This window comes from Zeus faber (assembly GCF_960531495.2).
Source record: "Zeus faber genome assembly, chromosome: 17".
Taxonomy (NCBI): Eukaryota; Metazoa; Chordata; class Actinopteri; order Zeiformes; family Zeidae; genus Zeus; species Zeus faber.
The window spans coordinates 23,563,822-23,587,253 of NC_137204.1; the positions used below are offsets into that span (position 1 = coordinate 23,563,822).

Sequence of the window (23,432 nt, forward strand, 5' to 3'; positions counted from 1 at the left end):
GTTGACACAGCTGCCGATTGGGTGCAAAGGCTGATTTAGTGCTTGAGAGACAGGGAATGGCCTGGCTAACAGTTCAAATGAGTGGGTATTGACAGGCAGACGGGACAGGTGAGGGCGCCGCAGCGAAGCCGTGCGGCCTCATCGACAAACACTCGCGTGGCTCAGAAACCGCTTCTGTGTTTCCAAACCCCAACAGAGGCGATGGACGGACACCGGCGTTGCATAGCTGCCCGTCGTGGCGGCTGTGCAATTACTCCGATGTGACTCTTCTCACTCGTCTGTTTTGTTGGTTTCTCATTTTCTCTTTGTCTCACTCTTCAAGTCCATTTTGACCTTTTCCACAAAAGAGTTCAAGTGTCATCTCAGCACCGCGCACAAGTGAGCAGCTTCTTCTTAAGCTCAGCACTCGGTCAGTGGAACCTGACACCATCTCTTCCTCCCAGTTTAGCCGACACCCAAAAAATTAAAAAATAAATAAAAAATAATAGTAAAAAAAGTTCACTGGCTCATGCTGTGTAGGTCCAGATTTGGCCCGATCCAAAAAGGCTTGCTCAAAAAAAAATGTTAACGTCAAACTTTTGTGCTGCGCGCTGTGATAAAAGCGATGCGCGAGCCGTTTTTCCCCAACCGCTTTCTCACACGTCAGCCGTGACATTTACACGTCAGCAGCGTAGTTTGTGAAACAGCGCCGCCTCGCTCCGGAAGGACCTCCCTCTGGAGGATTTTAGCAGTGAATTTTACTAATAACTGCCTTTCCAACCCCCCTCTAATAGGTTCTGAGTGTTTACAACCAACCGAGAAATAATCCTCTATGGAGATGGGAGCAGCCTTCAGTCAGGCTCACTTCCACAAAAATGAACACTCAGGGTAATTTGTGATGATAAAAGTATAATCAACTCACGCAAGAGCAACGTCAAACCCCTTTTTCCAAAAGATTCAGCAAAAGTCGGGAAATTAACTGCAATATTGGCCGGATAATTTTGTCCACTTTAAACAAACAATACGGCGTAAGCAGCACACGCAGCAGACACATACACAGAAAGCAAACATTGACGAGAGTAAAGTCACAAAGTCACAATACCTCTGGCATGTTTATCCCTTCTTTCTGCATGAAGTAGTTCTTCTTAAACTCATAATACGCGTTGTACTGGTTCCAGGTCTGCAGAAAATCAAACCTGCGGGAGCGGCGGGGTACAAAAAAAACAAAAAACACACACACACACACAAAAAAAAAAAAAGTTAAAAAATAAATAAATAAAACGATGGACGCTCCGGCATTCAAGGCAAAGAGTTGATGAAGCCGAGAACCTCGAGGAGCGAGCCCAGCGCCGGGGGTTTATTTCTGGTGTGGCGACTCACCGGGGGTCGTTCTTGGCACGCACGCTGGTCTCGAACTTGACACCGTTCCTGGCCACATACCCTGCCAGCTTGTCTATGACCGGCTGGATGTCTGGCGGCGGGGGAATAATGACCGCCGCCGCTGCCGCCGGAACGGAAACGGACGCCTGGGGCCTCGAACTGTTTTTTTTTTTTGTTTTTTTTCGGGGAGAATAACAAGGAGAGAACTGATAAGACTTTCAACAATTACAAACTATCTTTAATAATTCAAGGGTGTGTTCTAATGGCGCCACCTGAACTCCACTACTTTGGGGCGAGGGAAGGCCTCGACTTCGGTGGCATCTGGGGTTTTTATGGTTTTTTTTTTAGTTGTTTTTTAGTGCCTCTCCATGGCCGCTGCAAGACACCGACGAGGGAATGGAAGTGTAAATCACGACGTGTCCGGCCCCCCCCATTACAATGCACAGATACTTTCTTTTAATCAAAGTGTTTCTTTATGGTTCCCCAGCTCAGATGGATCAAGTGGTGTTTTTCAGATTTGAGACGCAAACCAAGAAATTAGCATACTAATGATGCCCCTGAATAATTTAAGTGGCATTTGAAGTAAGGCGATGACTCCCGCTGCATTCATTTCCTCTTGGAAAGGGTCATAATAACTGGGATGTGCCACCGTCGGAATACAATTTGCTAAAAGAGATTGCACATTTGACAACGCCACACTGGACAATCTGACCCTCCGTTCTGGCTGACAGATGCGTCCGCCGGAGGGGATGTTGAGGACTGTAATGACATTTTTACCGCCTGCCTTCTGGGGCAGATGAGTATTGCAATAAGCAAATGCATGAAAATGTGAGGCGAGGCCAAACACCGCCACACAAAAATGATACGTCAAGGGCTGATTCAATCGCATTGCTTTGTTTGTAAATGTCATGTCACGAGTGTGATGTCGGTGCGCACTCGAATATCCATTTGTATGCTTCCTCGGCAGGGGCGACATTAAGTTACTATGCAGATCAAACTTCAAGAACATCAATTCTAAAATCTGAAATGAAATCACATCAATGTCCTGCATTTGGTGTTTTGTCGGGGAAAGCTGCTAGGAAAGATACTTTGAAAATGGTTATTTAAGTCTACATTTACTTTTTAGAAAGGCTCCAGAGAAGCTTTATTTGAAGAAAAAGTACACATTCCACACAAACTAATATCTCTGATCTCAGAGATTGGAAAGCCCGCCTCAAGTGAGTGCGCACCTTTTAATATTCACATGAATTAAGGACAGCTAAGCTAAACTTAATAAAAACAATTAAGTCCTAATAAAACAATTAGGCTTAAAATTAGGCAACCTGCGTTGTTTTACAGACATCAAGTGAGCTTGAGAACCACTGCTACACAACATCCATCACACCAAAGTTTACAAGGTGCTTCGCGATCAATAAAACACAAAGGCAGCAGTTTGATAGCTATTCTGCCCCTGGGTGCAGTAAAACTCGCCAGCGTGTCCCCTAGACAACTATCCTCAATGAACATCTGGGTACGTTTTCAGGATGTTTACAGACAAAAGAAAAAAACAGAATGGAGCCGTTTTTTTGGTTGTTTTTTTTGTTGGGTTTTTTTTTGTCCCCGGTGCCCTACCTGCTTTCTGGGACAACGGCGGGGGGAACTGAAAGGGTGGACTGCGAGGGGGCTGTGGCGGGTGGCGCCATGACGACCGTCTCGGGCGGGGGTGGAGGTGTGGTTCCAGGAGGAGGCAGAGCCCCGACGGAAGGAGGAGGAGAAGCCATGACACCAGCAGCCGTGTTATTATAGTAGGAGTTTGCATCGATCCCTGGCGGAGGAGGAGCCAAGCAGTACGTTCCGTCAGGAAGCATATAGTAACCGTAGTACATCGCTGAAGCGTTTGCTGTGGACAAACAAGGGAATACGTTAGTTTATAGTAAAATGTTGTTCGTAAGCTCTAAAATCTTAAATGTAAAGCGTAACAAAAACATACTGTGTAGAAACCGGTACAACAAATATGTGCATTAATATTGCCTGCTTTCTAGAATATAATGACAAAGTCAGCTTCTTGTTTTGTTTTTTATTTGAAAGATGTGTTGCTCACTATTGAGTTGAGACAGAATTGCACACAATGCAACTCTTATATTTGAGGAAAAAACGCATTTATGTTTACACGGGTGTGCTACATTGCGGAACATGGACAGCTAAATGAAGGAGTGTAAGTATAGTTGTAGTGCGAAGCAAGGACAGTGTGCAAACCCAGGGATGACTGATGTCATGTTCTGGGATCATACCGTGAGGAAATAAGGACATTCATGATGGTTTCTGGCACAGTTCAAATGAACCATATTGATAGATTTAGAAACAGTTTCCATATTCATTCAGAAATGACTAATAATTTGGGGCCTTCTGGTTACCAATAGCCGGGTTGTATGAGCTGTTTTATCAACTTTTTCTACTAACTAGTGCAGTGCAGTCAAAACATGTCTGTTAGGAATGGGCTGCATTCAAAATGCTCTTGCCCCACAGGACAATTTAATCTTAATGTAGTATAAAATCAATGACCGTTTCTAGAGCTCTAGTGTCTTTATGTGAAAGACACTCGAGACACTAGATACATTACCTAACAACATTGTAATTTGTTATGTAATTGGCTATGTCCAATCAGGGTAATATAAAAAATTTCATATATATATATGAACATCAATACAAAAATGCAGAATCAATTCAGGCATCAGATGACTAACTGAAAATGCTGCATACCTTATTAAAGACCCAAAAGAAAATTGGATGAAAACAGCAAAAAGCTGCTTGACAAAAGGAGAGGAAAAAAACATCGTTGTGTATTTGAGCCTGCGTACGCTACAGCAATCCGGAGGTTTCAGAAATAAGTTTGCGGGCAGTGATGACTGAATCTGTACATGGGAAAGTGAGGGAAAAGGTGCTGAACTAAAATGAACTTCTAGACAGCTGCAAGACAAACTGTCACAACAATGCAGTGGGTTGTGGACGTGGCCGGATTTAATAGATAGGTTAAATCCGGCAGACATTTGGGCACCATCCAAATCAATTTGAGAATTTATCCTTTCGAGACCTTGCCTTGGACATGATAAAAATAATAAAAAAAAATAAAATAAACCTCTATTATTGATTCAAATAAAGTTTTGGATTAGTTTTTTTTTTTTCCCCATCCAAAATCATTTTTCAAATATTCAAAGTTTGAATAAGCATCTTCAGCTTTCCCTGGATATGGAGCGGGTAGTGTAGTGTGTAACATGTAGTGGGTTAGAGGTGGTATATGGGTCTCTCTTCAATCTTACCAAAACAGAATTGGATTATATAATATTCGGTATTGCCCCACTTGTTTTATTGCAGCTTTACGACATGAAAAGATATGAGTGTTATTAGGCATTACATCTAACCACTGCTTTAATAATCCAATTCAAAGCAGGCGTGGAGGACGATGCAATCCACATGTGTCGATGTGGATTGTGGGTATGTTTCTATACATGGCTGTGACATCACACCCTCTGGTGAAAAGACGGAGGCTGGGTGTTGCTCCGCAGGCTCCCATCTTTCCTGGGGGTAGGGGGGGGTCGTGGGTAGCTTCAGGACTTGGGGCCTGGAGTGTCTATATTGAGGGGTGGCCGCAGGGCCTTTTCCACTGCTTGGACGCGCTACGCTATAATTCCAACCTCGTACACCAGACGTCCTGTGCACTCACCGGTGGAGAGACACACACACACACACACACACACACACACACACACACACACACACACACACACACACACACACACACACACACACACACACACACACACACACACACACACACACACACACACACACACACACACACACACACCCCCGCCCCCCTTGAACACACCCCGAACACCCTCCTGATTCCCTCTCCCTTTCTCCCTCGTTTACTGCCATGGCCATCACAGGAAGAGGCCACGTGCCAAATGGTTGTTCCAATTTTCATGGACTTCATTTACTCTGTTTTGTCGACACATGTTGTCCGACGTTTCTATGTTTATGTTTTTCCATGTACATGTTGTTTGGTTCTATGTTTATTTCTCTCACTCGTGATGATTCCCCTCTCTTGGAGTAATATTGATGATTAGTTGTTTATAGACCAAGACATGGTAAGATAATTCATCAAACAGGGGGATTGGTGCTGGTTCTGTGTCACAAAAAAACGGTGCTCTTGTCATCCCACAGGAGAGAGTTATTGCAGCAGTTCTTGACGATTTAAGAATAAATAAAGAGTTGCATTGCAGGTTGAGAAGTTGAACTCCACTTGCAGACTCACTCTCTCCAAAATGCAGTGGCACAGAAATACTGTGTTGTATGCCTCGCATGCTGACAGCACAGGTTAAAAAATATAAATAAAAAGACGGCGCTGAAAAATATAGATGGCAGGAAAGCTAAAAAATGATTAAGAGAGACATGAGGCAAGAGAGAGGGGAAAGACATTGTGATATTAACATATTAGTGACCGCTTTGTTCAACTGCAATTGCCTTTGGCCGAGGAAATGAATAGTTATAATTCACACGCTTGATATTTCTTTCTTCTTTCAATTGTCTATTGTCTGGGGTCCATTGCGGAGAGGGGGCACAGTAAGAGACGCTGATCTCCTTACTGAGATGGAGACCCAGATGAAGATGAACGGGGATTTTGACAAGGTTAGCCACACCTTTCCACTTGATCTATTCCCCAATAATAAAATGAGCACACAGTATGTTTTAGTTACTGTATTAATTACTGGGAACATAGATTATTCAAATTTGCCATAAACACGCCTAATATAACTAATAAACCAAACTATATAATAACCATGTCTTGTTTTTGGTAATTAGTGCAAAGGGAGAACACCTGGCATTGGGCCACCATTTAGTTTTCAGATTGATGGAGTTACTATTTAGTTTAGTTTCCCTTAGTTCTGCTGGTAGAAGAGAGAGATGGTTGTGTGGTACAGCTTGCTGCGAGGTGGTTTCTTTTCAGTTTTTGTTATTGGTGCAGCGCCAACTTAAATGGCTTTGACAATGTTTTTGAACACATTTATTCAGTTAATAAATGAGCTGATCTTTGCCCTCCAACCTCTGTGTATGACCTCCAGTCATTTTTACCACCACCGGCTGATGAAGGCCAGGTGGAAATGCGTCCACCACCACCAGCTCAACCTGGGTCAGCGACACCACCACCATCCCCACCTCCTGATCACAACAAGCTCGCAGCTGGAGCCTGGCCTACAGCTCCAAATTCCCAAGTTGGAAGAGGGGGATGATATTGAACAATATCTAGTGACATTAAAGTGTTTAGCCACAGCCTTCAGGTGGCTGAAGGAAGATTGGGCGGTGCATTTGGTGCCGTATCTGATTGGCAGAGCGAGGAGCGCTTGGACATGAATCAGTCTTTAAACTATGACTGGGTGACGCAAGCCATTCTGACTAAGTATGAGATCATTGAAGATGTGTATCGCCAAAGATTCCGGTACCCAGACATCCATACAGGGGAGATGTGAACAATGGAATCAAGGTCTTGTATAATAAATGGATAAAGCCAGCAGGCAAGAGACAAGAGTAGAACAATAATTATGGTGGGGGGGTCCGCTGTGGGACTGCAGGGTGGACAGTATGGAAAAAAGACAGGCACGGCATACCCAACACAACTAAAGCTGGGGATGGACAGTACACAAGACATCGGGAACAGCGTGCAGGATCTGGTGGCAGCGATGGGATTGTTTTTCGTCTCCTTCAAAACGGAGAGCCAGGGGGAGTGAGGGGCACGGCCGGACCAGGAGAACCAGCAGAGTGATGGTTGTGCGGCAACTTTGGCAATGATTTTGGACACATTTATTATGGAAATAAATCAGTTGATTTTTGCCCTCCGACCTCTGTGTATGATTTTTGCATGCTGTGTATGCGTTTTTGCCATCACGGCCACCGTTTCTCTGGTACTCTGACGATACAATCCCTCAATATTAGGGTTACCACCCGGGTAACGCCACAGGGGAAAATGAGAAAAGCAGTGCAGACAAGACGGATGGGGGTGGAGGAACCGAGAGGGGGAAAGGCTGTAAACAGAGGAGTGGGCAGAAGTCGTGCCCTCGGCCTTTTAGACTAATGTAGCGTGGAAGTTTACCGGAGTGTTCCTGGTGTAGGATTTAGTAGAGGAGCAGTTAGTGTGAAAGCTGAATCCAGTTTATCCTCAACCTCTGACCTCTAATCACCTAAAAGCACACTGTTCCTGCACACAGCACAGAGAGAGACCAACACACCGATGACTTTGGACTTAGGAATAGAATCCAATCAGTAATATTTATTAAAAACCCATTAGTGGCTTTAAAATGTGAGTTTGATATGATCTATGTTCATAACCAGCTTCATAAACAACAATAACACCTTTCCGTCTTTACCCACTTATAAAACATGATCAAATAAACATGATATGATACTCTGTCATTTTTTTGATATACTTTCTTAATACATTTATTTATCTATTAACTCGGAAAGGAAGTAATCATATGTTGGAAGAAAACAGCTTCCACTTCTGGGGTCGCAAATTACGATATGTTTTTGAATGAATAACAATGTATATGGACTGCATTAAGTAGCCACATCAAGCAGGACGTTCCCTTCCGCAGCAAATCACAGGTCAGAGGACAATCGTTCACCACTATAAATAAATTTCTGTAATGGACAAGGAAACACTCATGGGTCAAGAGGGGGCAACGGCCATGGGTTTGTTTAAGGAACTGTTTCAGTCAAGGTAGAACATATAATTGGACTGCCTGAGCAGAGCAGTGCTGAAATTACTAGGAGCAAGGGTGGATGTGAGTCATCGGGAATGGATGGCGCTTTGAAGTGAACAATAACAGCTGCATGGGATCACATTCATTTCAACTCGGCTTTACTGAATATTCAGCCTCAGTTTTAACCTCCATACTGTGATCCAACCATACTGGATGTCAGAGATCCAGTGACTTTGCCACAGAAAAATAAACCGCATGTTATGTTGAAAGACACACTATATGTACGTGGCCATGATAGAAAGGAGCTATCAGAACACTGACCTCCCAGCACCCTGAGATCACATAGAGAAATATTCATCAACGGCTGAGGGAGCCACGCTGCTTCCACAGTGGAGGACGAATTACTCAGACCCTGACACAACGTGACTCGAGGAAAAGTGAAAGCACCACATTGACATTTCTACTTAAGTAAAGGTTCTCTCTCTCTCTCTCTCTCTCCTTCCCTCTCTCCCTCTCCCTCTCCCCCTCCCTCTCCCTCGTGTTGTGCATAATCATTGCAACATAACATTGAACGTTATAACACATGTAACACTGTGATTAGCACACTTAATAATATAATAACATATAACGTGAACATATCCGAGAATTGAAGTGAAGTTTTTTTCCTCCTCTACAGCGGTGCCCTTGTAAATAATAAATCCTGCACTTATATAACGGGGAGACTTTTCCCGACCAGACTTCAGTGCGACAGCGTTGGCACGCGGATGAGTACGTAGAGGACATCAGTTGAGTAGGTGGTGCTTCAATGTGGTCCCGCACACTCTGAGAGGGAGTGAAAGATGTTGCACATCTTGCCTGACAATGAATAAACAGTTGTCAATACACAATACTTTCTCATCACTTAATTTTAACAATGTTGTTAGGAATAGTTAAAAACATAATACTGCACGACAAATAGAAGGTTTCAAAAAGACTGTGATCTGTATCGGCCGATCCTGCTTTCAGCGATCGCTGATCGGCCCCGAAAATCTGATTTTACTCTACTTTGGTATTCATGGAGTTTCATTCAAGGTTACCGTCGTGTGGCTTGCACGTGTATGCCTCGGGACAGGAGGCAATGACACTGCACTTGATAAGACTGCATTCATGGACACTTAAGGGGAAAGTGACTTCTCTACTTGAAGAAGTCCCTATCGTAATGACGTTAAGAAGCTGCCATGCTGCGTCAGTTCTGTTCAATGCAGGTCATTTTATAGTGAGGCTTAAGTGTCAGTGTTCCTGGCGGAGGATTGCACTGAATTGTTTTTCTCTCTCCAGAGTTGTTGAATAACGATTAGGGGTTTTGCAGGGCTTGGAATTTGAGAGCAGATAGAGAAATAAAAGACTAATATTTTGGAGTAAAAAAAATAAAAAAATAAATAAAAATACATAATAGTGTGGCGCAACATTTAAAGCAAGACTATGTCTTTTTTTTTTTACCTGAAGATAACAGCTTAAAAATAATTTTGATGGTACACTGACACTGAAGAATGGCACCTCTTTCATTCCCAGCCACACCCCTGAATGCCTGTTCTTGCACTATGTAACTTCTGTGTTCGGGTGCGAAACCGCGGAAAACTGTGTTACGTTTTACGGCACTACATCACTTCCTTGATGATTGGCTCCAGTAATTACTGGGTTTTTTTTGTCTGTTTTTTTCCCATAAAAAAAATCATTATAAACATGTTGGACACAGGGCCGAGTTTTATGCAGTGGTGTAAAATGTGCTTGAGATATATGGTATGGAAAGCCTCGTTGCAACGCACAATATCAGACAAAGGAGAACAATTATGAATTAAGTCTGAAGTCTATCTCCAGTGGTCTCCACCAGTATAATTAGATAATTATAATTATATTATAATTATCTTTCACACTAGATGACGTGGCTCACCCTTGTTTTTGTAAAACAGTGCTTGGTAGTAGACAAACAAGAACTACAGAGCATATCCAAGGGGGAAACGAAAAAACAAACAAAAGGAAGACCAAAACAAATCGGACTGGAACAGTAGTGAGATGAATTAAGCTCCTTTCAAGGCTAATATGAATGTCCTCTTTATAGTGCATTTCAGAGCTGTTCAGTCCTTTCGCCGACAGAAAAAGAAAAGAAAGACAAACAAAGTTTACTCACGATCCGACGTATACTGTGCTGATGTGCTGGACTGTGTCGCCTCCATCACTTCATCTGGGTTGGTAACCATGGCAGCAGTCCCATTCCTTTCTTGTTTTGCTTTTCGTATAAGTGCAGCCAGTGGGTGGTCAGGGTCCATTACCTGTAGAGGCTGCAAAAATATAAAATTTTAACACACACGCACGTCATTTTTCAAAATAAAATATTACCTTTTTAATTCTGAACTTGTCAAATGAACCACAGAATTTTAGGGAATTGGAATCATAATGTGTGTTTTTAAATACTCTGGACAGTTATGATAAAAAAAAAACTCAATACAAAATATTTAACATAATGCAGACGGCTTAAGAAAGCCTATTTTCCATTGGACCATTTGCGTTGGCCATTATATTAATAGTTAATTATTTGAGCTAAGCTAAGTCACAACTCCGTACAAAAAGGGTCACGATTGGGTTCTATATTCAATGGGATATTGATGAGATGGCTCATGGTGAGATTTGGTACAAGCCTTTCAGTACACCATCTGAGGCCTAACCCTAACCCTAACCCTTTACAAAAATATTTCACAGAACAAATTCAGCCCAATTCAGAATAATGAACATTTCATTTGTGACTGGTGATGTTTTATCGAAAATGGAATATGGTTGCATAACTTCCAAACAAAGCAGAGATATTACAATTAAATTCAGAAAATTAAAAGATAGAATTTCACTTTATCGGAGTATATATTTTTTTGTTTTTTTTTGCCCCAGCCGAGATTTGAACCCTATTCATGTTAATATATCTCAGGTAGAAGCATTGCTCTCAGGGCTTGAGTATAAAAGCTATGGACATCTTAGCATCTGTGTGCACGATTAACTTTCTCACTAAAATGTAGTCAATGAAAAACAATATATATATATATATATATATATATATATATATATATAAAATAAAAAAAGTTTGAAACTAAACCAATTAACCTGAAATAGGGTTACTAAACCAATAATACGAAACCGTTAAGCGGAAATAGGGTTTTCAGGATGTTAAAATCAGACGCCATGAAATCAAAACGATGAAAGAGAGACTTTGAGAGCAATAACACAGCAAGCAAAACCCAACAAATTTTCCAGAGTGCTCCACAAAAGAAGGTTCCCGGTTACAATTACGAGGAGCTGGACCAGATAAAAGATGCACCGCGAATCAGTAACGGAGAGAGTGTGTGTGCGTGTGTGTGGCTGGGCTTGAAGAGAAAAAGCCTCCACGGATTGGAAATACACAATTTGGTGGTAAATGGAGCTGATTATATTTCTCTACAAGGACTCCAGGTTTCTATTCCCGCAATTCTGGCCAAGATAAATGCCTCTCCTGGCAGGACAGGTGGGAGTGGTAATTGGATCGAGGCGCCGAGACGGAATACAGAAATAATAGATTTTTAGTAATAGGAAGGAGACACCGCCCGGTCTGTTCCGTAACAATACTCGCAAACCACACATGCGCAAACTCTGCAGAAACGAGGGCTCCACGAAGACACGGTTTTCCAGGGACCGCGGGTGGCGTACGAGCGGCCTTATTGAAAATGATATGCATCAAGAAAGTGTGTGCGAGAGGTGACACTCTGCTGAGAGCACCTTCATCAGCTCTTCCAGGTGGGAGCTCTTTTTCGGGGCGAAGAGGCTGGGATGGAGGTAGTTACCGTCCCCGTCGTCATCCGAGTCGTCGGACTGCGATTCTACGGGAGGGGAAGAAACCAGTATTTATTTACAAAATATGTAGAAACGCGATTTATAAACAAATGCGGGATCATTTTATTTCAATGTTTTCTGACGATCATTATAGTATTCTTACTAAACGTATATTACATTTAGATTACGAAATTTGCCACAGTCACAAACCACTGTATAGATAAACATTCCCTACAAATGTATAAAATGACTACTATATTAATGTTACTATACTGATATTTTATTAGTATTGCATTATTACTTGCGTGGAAGGAATTCGATCAGAGCCCGATCAGAAGTGAACTCATATTAAGCTCCACACCCGGGTGGACTTACCCTGCGACGGCTCCTGCTTGCTGTCGGGGGTGGGGTTGTATCGACCTTCCTTCATCATCCGCAGGATGTGTTTGTAGTAAGGGTTCAGGTAATGGTCGAAACGCAGGAAATCAAACTGGGAGTTTCCCGACTGCTTGGCCTTCAGCACTATTTCAAACTGGGCCCCCTGCTGGCACACAAAGTTGGCTGTCCTTTCGATGATGGCGTGGGTCTTGGTGGTCGCCGGCTGGAGAACACAACAGCGTTGACTTTTTTTTTTTTTTTCTCTTTTATGACAACATTAAAAGCATCTTAATATATCCGTCTATATGTTACACCAGGGGAAGTGAGTTAAGAGAACGGATGAATCCATTAATCTATCTTTACAACACCTAGTTCAGGCTACACAATATGTGCCCCTGTGACTTTAGCGGTCACAGGCGTCCTAATATTTTTCAAGCATGAAAACACATCAAAATTATTTTGACCAAACAAAGCTAAGTCTGACGTTCGAAGTGTTGAAGCTTCTGCAGAGAAGACACTTCAGAATCTACACAAATGCTTAGAGAATATTTTAAAATTTCATTGTAGCGTAAATAAAGTGAATACGTCGGTGAACTCGACAGAACGACGGGACATAAATCCAAATTAAGACACGAGGCCAAAATGAATACTTATCTTAGTAAGGACACAAAGATTCCCTCATGACCTCAAAAATACTAACGCAAAGCACTGGGGCAACGACGTTGACTTATGAAATACATAGGGACCAGAATTCAGTGGAACAAGAAATGATCCACGACACATTTACAGACGCTGCTTTCCCTAACGCAGGGTGTCCAACACTAACAGCCGAGAGGCTTGAGACTACAAGCAGCTCCAAAAATAGGGGGCCTTTAGGGAGGGAAAAAAAAAAAAAAAAAAAAAAGGAGGACATCGTGTGTCCTCATGAAATTGTGATCTCGCACGCGCACGCACACGCACACACACACACACACACACACACACACACACACCAATGTTTACCCTTGCAAGTGATTGGGCTATACCGTTTCACACTCTTTTGCCAGTGGCAGGGGCCTACAAAAAGACCAGTCGAGGCCAAAACAAATAATCATTTGGCTGCAAGCAGTTTGAAGATTGTATCAGCTGGAAGGAAACCTATGGCTCCCCAAAACCTTTTTGCTCAGTTTGTTTTCACCTTAAACTAGGAGATAGAAGAGCTCTGGTGGATTCTCCAACCAATCCTCAGGGACGAAAAACCAGAAGGATTAGTCTAACTAACTAACTATCCAACTTACTAACTAACCAATGATGATGGCACAGTGCTTGCAATCTTGCCTCACAGCAACAAGGTCCTGGGTTCGATTCCCACCTGGAGCGCAGAGAACAAGTTTCACCGGCCACCATTTGCAGCGTGTGTGTGTGTGTGTGTGTGTGTTGGGTGCATGTGTATGAAGATTCTTCTTCAGATCTATTCATTCGGCGAGGCCATGTTCGGCATCATGTGTATGCATGAGGGTGTTTGTGCCATCGTCGCCGGGCAGCATCGTATATAAAATACACACCCTGGACCATGTAGAGATAAAAGACGGTCTCATCTCATGCATAAGAAACTGGCAGATGAAAGAGGATGACATAGTCAGAGAATGTATCGGTTCCAATTTTGTCTCAGGGGAAGGTTGTCTGATGCAAGGCTAACAACACCAAATTAAACAACAATGAAGGCAGGGGGTCCTGGCCAATTAATAACTGCCAGGTTCTATGAGTTTCTGATCCAGACAAAGGATGACGATTGAAATCAAAATGTCTGGGGAAAAAAAAACAACTTAACGGCATAATAACAAAAGTGAATAGCAGTCATACAATTACGAAATAAGTCCAAACACAGCGGCTGGTGAACCACACCATTTCTGACTGTGTGCCAAACATTCTTCTTGTGCGTGTGCCCTCCCTCCCTCACAATTTTACTGAATTTCTGGTTGGGTTCAAATCCTGCCGCGCTTAAGGAGTGGTCTGTTTTGAACTGCGTCACGACTAAAACGTCCAATGTGACATTTTAATGTGACTATAAATGTTGTTTTGTACAACTCCTCTCGGTGTACAGTATATTTTAGTTCATTACATATATAAATATCCTTTTTTTGACAAACGCAGATCAAACTACTATATATTTTGACCTGCTGTGCACCTTTTTGGCCAGAAATGCGGATGCATATGCAGGGAACACTCACCAGCTCCACGTCTGGGGGAATGGTCAGGCCTGGAGGCGCAACAAATGGTTCCTCGCATTCTTCCTGCTCCGCTTCCTCTGCTGTGGGTTAGACGGACAACAAAGGAAAAGGAATGAGGAGAAAAGAGGCGTATAAGAGAAACTCTGCAGTCACTCATAACACACATCAGCTATCAGATCCTTCTCTTGTTGGCTCACATCTGGGATCAAGGTCGGATGTAGAAAGAGACTAAGGTTCAAAGTTTCATTCATGTGGTTTATCTTGCTTTTAAAGATGTGGTAGACTGTCACGTTTGTTTGCAAGAAAATACATTTAAGATTCGATCAAATTTAAAAGAATATACAGTATATAATATATATAAAGAAATATATTTATATAAATATATTTATTTATATAATTCATATATAAATTAATATATTTACTTATTTATGTTCAGTCATTTGTTTTAGTGAGTCACTTCAGGAAGGATCCATATATTTATTAATGTATATCCTTTGTTTGTTTTAAAGATCTGATATTTTTGTCAAAGTACATGCATCCCTGTTAAGGGACAAAAAAAAGTCAAACCTGGACAAAAACAAAAAAGAAAAGCGACACAAACAAATGATACATCCCAAACTTTCAGCCTCGCTCAAAGTAAGCATCGCCAAGGTCACCTGAACACCGGGTGGACATTTTATTCTGTTTCCCAGCAGGAGGCATACTGCACTGGTGTCCAAGACGTGTCCGCCACAGACCAAAGCCTCCTCCCTTCCTCCGCCTTGTCACACTGAGTGGATGCAGTTGTTTGTGCTGATTGACTCCGGCACACGTAGCCCGAGGTGTGCCCCGGCTGCTGATGCGACACTGAACCCACCGAGGGCTCTCCCTAAAGCCTGCCTCGCCGACGGTGGAGGCGCGGTCCGCCAGCATCTTTACTGTAATTTCAACACTCCCACTCTATCCCCATCCTAAAAAATAAAACACCACTAAACCTTTCACGTCTAAACATGAATCACCGTTGAGCACCGTGACCTACAGACAGTATGTATTTCCTACACGTCACTTTAACAGCACACTCTTTGGGGATGAGTGATTTGTACTGCGCTGGACAATCTCCAGACCATTATACCGTGTTATATATAGTATTATGACACTGAATTAGTCGTAAATAATTCTTCGGACATGTGAAGGAACCGCATGTACAGTGCACCAATCGTGCTGCTTGTACGGCTCACAAAGCACAAATAACTCTGGGAGCTCTACATCAGGCTGGGGCTAAGTACTTGCTTGGGACTAAGTACTGGCAGCAGTCTCTCCGCATCAATTATTTAAGCTGCAGGTACCCAGTTAATTCTCCCGCTGACGGCAGGATGCTGTGGATGGTGGCTGCCAGGTGAAGAGCAGCTTAGCAGCCTGGCCCGACAGAGCCGCGACAAGAGGCCGACACATGGACGAGGAAGAGACTTATCGACCCCGCTTCCCTTTGATTCCGATGAATTACATTTCACCTTCGCCCGATGATGCATAGGCGCTTGACAAAACGTTCTGGGTTAAAATAGGTTTGGTTTTATTTATAAGTTTGTACATATTCCTAGATTCATTTATACGTAGCTTAACTACGTGAGAAACAATGAGTAAAGAATTCCTGGAATTTTATAAGATTGAAATATTTTTTAGGGCAGCCCCCTGAAAGCAGATAATACGAATCATCAGCCGGAAACACGTCAGTCGACTGACATTCTTCAAGTTGCACAGTCGTTTGTTTTCGGGGGTTTTTTTGTCGGTCAGCGTGCATTACAATTACAGGATAAAACAGACAGAAGCTTACAAAATGCACAGGGATAACATTTCAATGAGCAATTATAAATAAGGGCAATCCTGTATATATGTGATTTGGAAACGGACGCAAACACGGCTCTCCGTGAGCCCTGATCGCAGAGAGCAACGTCGAGAGCTGTTCCCCGCCCGGTGGAAGGCCATCGGACGCGCGGGCACGGTGTGCGGGAAGTGCACGCTTCCGATAAAAACCCATGTTTATCCATTTCTGCATTTTTCTCTATTTTTGCGTGAGGTCTACTGTTTCTTTCAACTGCGCAGCCTTTTCCATAAAAACACGGGATAAAACTCCAGAGAAATGTTTTTGTAAAGAGTGTCATCAATTTAAATGTGTTTTTTATGAGTCTACATTGAGCTGCTGTTGGATTTGCTTATTGATCGTGACTTTGATCAATGCTTATTGCTTATTGATCAAGACGTTTTAAATTTTAAACAGAGAACAAACACACTGTGTCGGTGTGTGTATGACTGTGGGTGGAGATGGGGCCATCAGGACGCAATCGGCGCTCGCCGTGCCATTGTCACTCAGAGCAGGGTCTCCATGTACGTGTGTCAGAGCCAGGCAGAGGGAGCCAGCCCCGGACCGCCCACCTCTCTCCCACTCCTTGCCTCTTTGGCAATATATATATGAGAGAGAGAGAGGAGAGAGAGAGAGAGAGAGAGAGAAGAGAGAGAGAGAGAGAGAGAGAGAGAGAGAGAGAGAGAGAGAGAGAGAGAGAGAGAGGAGAGAGAGAGAGAGAGAGAGAGAGAGAGAGAGAGAGAGAGAGAGAGAGAGAGAGAGAGAGAGAGAGAGAGAGAGAGAGAGAGAGAGAGAGAGAATCTCTTGTGATAAAGCAAAAACGTTTCTGAGACGAGTATCTTAATCTTATTGCAAGTTAGAAACTGGTTATATAGCCTAAGTAAATAGAAAATACATTTCCTTTATCTCCCCAATACTTTTAACATTACCGGTAACGTCAGAGCTTATCGATACTATGGTCTTTAATAATTTAGCCCTGGGGCCCGTTTAATACCAGGCATCTGTATTCAATATATTCCATTTCCGACTGCTCTGTAGCAGATCGCTTCTCGGGACAAATGCTCCGCTCTGAGTGTTCTAGCTCTCCAGCGCTCCAAGCAGAGAGTGGTGCATTAAAGGCAAACTCGTAAAACGTATTCCCCCGTCGGCTACCGCCACAATTGCAACTTTTAGCGACTAAAAGTTATTAACCCTCTCTTCTTTCACCATACATGTGTTGACTACACATGTATGGCTAGACGACTGGGTCATAGCATCTCCAAAACGGCAGAACTTGTGGGGTGTTCCCGGCATGCGGTGGTTAGCACCTACCAAAAGTGCACCAAGGAAGGACAAGTGGTGAATCAGCGACAAGTGCCTATTGGCTCATTGATGTGCCTGGGGAGAGAAGTCTAGCCCGTCTGGTCCAATTCCACAGAGGAGCTATTGTAGCACAAATTGCTGAAAATTGAAGGCTGGCTATGATAGAAAGGTGTCAGAACCAGACTTTCCGTTAGAAAAAATTGGTGCCAGGGAGAGATTCCGGTCAAATATTATCTGTGTTTATTGAGCTTAAAACAATTGATCAGCAGTCTATATAGAGAATTACATCATAAAGCCATATAGATGTATAATAGTTTATATTGAATATTCAAAATAAAATAAGTCCCGTCAGTTAAGCAATTTAAAAATAAATACATAAATATTATGAATATTACTACTTGAAATCAAATAATTTCTGTTCGGGAACAATAAGTAACAAGCGCAGCTACTTTAATTAACATTTCACTAAAATAAAATTGTAATCAAATTAAAAACAATAAATATGGCAAGTAGGTCTAAATAAACAAAGTTTGTGGTGTTGTCCGTGTTCGTCGGGACATCATGTCGACATATTTTATACAATAAATATTTACCGTCTGCTTTGGGTCGGAACTTAAATATATTAAAAAAAATGCAAACTATGGATGTTTGTGTCCCTGTTGTCAACGACACATCCTCTTTCTGTTTCTCCTGAGAGTTCTTGACGCTGCACTCTGTGGCTGCTTCGTGTCTGTTTACAAGCGCAACCTGTCCAAAAGGGAGCAATTTTCAGCAATTTGTGCTACAGTAGCTCTTCTGTGGGATCGGACCAGACGTGCTAGACTTTGCTCCTCACGTGCATCAATGAGCCTTGAACGTCCATGACCCTTCTGCCGGTTCAACAGTTGTCCTTCCTTGGACCACTTTTGGTAGCTACTAACCACTGCATACTGGGAACACCCCACAAGACCTGCCGTTTTGGAAATGCTCTGACTCAGCCATTTCGCCATCACAATTTGGCCCTTGTCAAACTCGCCCAGATCCTTGCGCTTCCTGCATCCAACACATCAACTTCAAGAACTAACTGTTCACATGCTGCTTAATATATCCCACCCCTTGACAGGTGCCAATGGATGATTAATGTTATCCATGTCATCAGTCAGTGGTTTTAATGTTGTGCCTGATCGCTGTATATAAATACTCAGAAATACAAGAAAGGAAGGAGGGTTTCCTTGAATAATTCATGATGACAAAAACCTATTAGGTGGTGATATATGATTAACCAAATATATGATCTGAGAAAAGATGCAGACAGTTCAATCTGGGAACCAAGAAAAATAAGCTCCAGGCCTTTGTGTTGTAATGGGAGTGTCTGTGTGCCAGTACATGTAAACAGAAGAAGGGAGGAGTGCATGTGTGTTGGTATAAACAGCAGGTGCCTATTGGTGCGGGGATAACACCCAGACTGGATGCCGGATCCTTTCGATAGCTACTAGTGCAATCAGAAAGGTGAACCAAGAAGTTTGGGGCTTCAAACAATGGTTCGTGCAACACGGAGGAGCCTACTATGCTAAAGAATTAATCACAGCCTCTACGCCGAGGCTGACATGCAGGTCTTTCTGCTGCACTGGCAGCGGTGATGTGGGGGAATGCATGAAGAATTCACATAAATGTCCTTTTTACTACCTCTTCAGGGCAGGTCGGAGGCTGTCCACACCGCCTGTGGGTGGTAGCAGCCACACACAGCTGATCAATAATATCTGAAACCTCTCACATTCTGCTGGAAACTCATGTGGATTGAAAAATAAGGCCATTAAAATTTTTATAGAAAAAAAAAAGTGCAGCTTTACTGCTGATTTCAATGTTTCCCTTCCTCGGCGCACTATGTGGCTCTATCAGGACGGATCACTTCAAATAGTAAAATAGAGGAAACTTAGGAGACATTCTAAACCTTGGGGTCACAACGCCACGTAGGGGCAGTTCTGGGCACAGAGGGTCACGAGTCAATTCTCAGAGCGTTAAATTAATATACGATTGCAATATTTTTCAAAAAACGTAATTAAACAGGGAGGTAAATTCAGTAACATTTATTTTGCACACAATGTATGTACACGAATGCTCAACTCATAGAAAGTCTGTGTTCCTTTGTGTATTTATGCACCAAGTGTAAAACTGTGTTTGTTGGAGTGCATGTGTGTCCGACTGTGTGAGTTTGCCAGTGTGTGTGTGAATTAATCATTTCTCATTATGTATGTATGTATGTATGTATGTATGTATGTATGTATGTATGTATGTGTGTGCTCACCGCGCTCCCTGTTGGCATCCTCCTCCTCAGTAGGCTGCGACGGGTCGTAGTAGTCGGCGCTGTATTTAAATGCCACAGCATTGTAAGTACCCTCATCGGCCAGGGCCTCGCTCAGACGCTTGTACTCCTCCTCTGCAGGTCACATGATCACACAACACATTCAAATATGTAGCCTGCACACATTTCTCCAAAAAAAAAAAAAAAAAAAAAAAAAACCTTCTCACCGGGTAAGATTTCCTGCTAAATCTAACAAACCATTAACATTATTTTACAGTATGGTGAATTATAAATTATTTGTCGATTAACTGTCAGACAAATGATTATAATCACCATTTTAATTAGCTTTTTTGGTCATTTGTCACCGTCATGTCGGAAATTTATCCAACATTATATTGGACATTGAAAAATGCTTCCTATTAATGACACTTATTCCACTATTTTTTAATTAAACCGTTAATTTTTCACTTTATATCTCAATTGTGATTTAGTGCTGGATATTTTGTCCAGTGTAGGCCTTGGTATTTTGTATTTTTTAGAAATTACCATTTCTTGGCGTTTTCTGACCTGCTTCTCATCCTTCTTACAGTACATTGCTGGGACAGCATGAGCAGCAGGCGTTTCATTGCTAATCTGTCATTTGCTGTAATTTTATGCACATGACTCAATATTTAAGAGGCAAGGGTAAAAAATGTGCAACTCTTATCAGCATTGTCATAACTTTGACAATACTTTTCGTATGTTTTTGAAAAAAAAAAGAAAATATTTTCGCAGTGCATTCTTTGGGTATATTTATATGTTTGTAAGTATCATTGGTGTGTTCATGCACACTAATTTATGGAAAGGACAGTAAAAAAAAAAAAAACAATCAGTCTTTTATCCCAAACACCCCATTTTCTACATAAATTCATCACAAACTATATCATTATTAAAGAGGCAAGGACAAAATTCTCCCTCACACCATCAATATTGTTAATATTTCTCTGATGTCCCTTCACTAGACAGATGGGTAATAGCTTGAGTGAATGCGGTCGAGCCTCAGAATTCAAGGGCAAAGCAGCCTGTGGGATGGACGTAGAATATGTGTGCGTGGGAATGTGCACTGCTAGTGGCAGCAGCAGCAGCAGCGGTGGTAGTAAGAGCACAAATCATCATCCGGCTCATTTAGACCTGTCCGTTTGGACATTACACAGAATATTTCACCTAAAACTGTGGCTTCGTAATTCGATTACAGTCATTTAAGTCCGCAGTTTGGCATGGTGCTTTGTCATTGTAATATACAATGACCGGGACCCAAGATGACTCAAGAGTCGTTTCCATAGAAGTAGAAGCGCTTAGATCAAGACCGATTCTTATAGAGGATCGCCACATTGAAAGTGGACAAGATGATGTTGCTGTTCTTGAGACGTCATGCTGCATTGTACAAAATATAGAAAATCTCTTACATACAGCTTTCCACACTTATTGGGAAGATAGTATGTCTCAGTTCCTTCGCACAGGATACTGTGTTTTCATACTCAACTGACATGTGTTGATAACCCTGGGCGACGACAAAAAATGGTGGCCTTCATCCAGGGGTGTCCAAACTACAGCCCACAGGCCAACAGCGGCCCAACTGCGGCCTGTGGTCGATTTTTAATTGGCCCGCAGCAAATTCTAAAAATATAATGGAATATGTATGGCCCATACATGAAACTTGCGCTTGACTGTATTGTACTTCCTAGTTTTAACACTAGGTGGAGCTACTGTCTTCAACAAGGCATCTTCTTCACAAAACAAGAGCCATCAAAGAATGAGAATTCAACAACGTTAGCATGTCAAGAAACACAGTTGTGCTGCGAATTGAAGACTTGCCAGTTAACTTAAAACATCAAGTCTCAGATGAAGCTTGTGCTTTCGATTTTGACTCAATTGATGTCATGTGATGACCGCACAGATGCTAATATTTCCACGGGGTGTTGACGATACTTTTTGCATTACGGAGGAGCTGCTTGATCTTAGGAGTCTAAAGGACACAATGAGTACGGACATTTTTGAAGCTGTGTCAGAGGCAATTGACAAGATGGGACTTGACTGGGACAAGATGTGTGGCGTTACAACAGATAGGGCTCTAGCAATGACAGGCGAGCGCAAAGGAATGGCCTCTATGGTGTGCGCCAAGGTGCAAGCGAGTGGAGATGAGGCTGTTAAAATGCACTGTATCATCGACCAAGAAGCCCTCTGTGCCAAGACAGTCCAGCCTGGGGATGTGATGAACACTGTTGTGAAAACTGTCAACATAACTCTAGCACGGGGGCTCTACCACAGAGAATTTCAAGCTTTCCTATCTGATGTCGATGCTGAGTACGGAGACTTACTCTCCCATTCTGATGTGCACTGGCTAAGTCACGGCTCCGTGCTCCAGCGGTTTTATTCCCTAAGATCAGAAATCGACCAGTCTTTGAAAGGGAAGGACCGACCTCTTCATGAGCTGAGTGACCCTCTATTGTTGGCAGACCTGGCTTTTTTAGTTGATCTTATCTTAACACACTGAACAAGAGCCTACAAGGCAAAGACCAGCTTGCACCACAACTTTATGCACACATGAAAGCATCCTGTGAAGGCTCTGTCTCTTTGAGACACAACTATGTAACTTCAATGTTGCACATTTCCCCACGCTTTCCGAAATCAAATTTGCTTTTCCAAAGGTCAAGCTTTCTACTAAAAAGGGGAAATGTGTCTGTGATCACATCTCTCATGACAGAATTCAGTCAGCGCTTCTGAGATTTTTCTATCATTGAGAAAGAAATCAAGCTCTTTGACTCCCTTCCTGATGGATGCAGAAAAAGTGAAAGAGAGTCTTCAATTAGAACTTATCAAAATGCAGTGTGATAATTCTCTGAAGAATCAACATCAGCTTCTCTCCCTACCCGACTTCTACCGGAGCTTGGAAGTTTCCTCTGATGAGACGCCACGCAAAAATAATGAGCCTGTTCGGCTCAACAAACATATGTGAGCAAACATTTCCTCTGTTAACGCTGAACAAAAGCAGATAGAAAACCAAAATGACTGACAGCCATCTCTGTGATGTCCTTCGTATCTCAACCACCAAACTTACTCCTGACCTGCCAGCCATCCTTCAGTCCAAAGCACAGCATCACTGCTCCCACAGAAGGCAACGCTGTTCCCATTATAGGTGAGTTAAAAATATATTACAGTTTTCATGTGTTAATAAGCCTAACTTAATAAATTCAGTCAATTAAAGTTGATAACATTTTCTAACAAATGTTAGTTGATGCGTTAACAAGCCCAATAACTTATTTGCATAACAAGCTTGAAATATTTCCCTTTTCCCCTTATTTTTCCCCCCTTTATACAGGGCTGTGAATGGGATCACTATCCTGACTAAGAAGCAATCTGAGGCTGCTGTTTTGAGAATGTGCTGCCAACCATTTTTGTAACAAAACAAATTAATATTCATTAATGGAAAGCTGTGATGTAGGCTGTTTTTTTGCCTT

At 42.4% G+C, this 23,432-nt stretch overlaps 1 protein-coding gene across 1 annotated transcript in view; it reads right to left on the minus strand.

The window, feature by feature from the left end:
- sfswap (splicing factor SWAP) overlaps window positions 1-23,432 on the minus strand; it is a 96,937-nt gene that overhangs the window by 67,871 nt on the left and 5,634 nt on the right. The window contains exons 3-10 of the mRNA XM_080017323.1: window positions 19,939-20,070; window positions 14,516-14,595; window positions 12,303-12,528; window positions 11,874-11,974; window positions 10,264-10,414; window positions 2,971-3,238; window positions 1,360-1,518; window positions 1,082-1,175 (exon numbers count right to left, since the gene is read on the minus strand). Of these exons, the coding sequence (XP_079873449.1) occupies window positions 1,082-1,175; window positions 1,360-1,518; window positions 2,971-3,238; window positions 10,264-10,414; window positions 11,874-11,974; window positions 12,303-12,528; window positions 14,516-14,595; window positions 19,939-20,070 (1,211 nt within the window). The remainder of the gene's footprint in view (window positions 1-1,081; window positions 1,176-1,359; window positions 1,519-2,970; window positions 3,239-10,263; window positions 10,415-11,873; window positions 11,975-12,302; window positions 12,529-14,515; window positions 14,596-19,938; window positions 20,071-23,432) is intronic.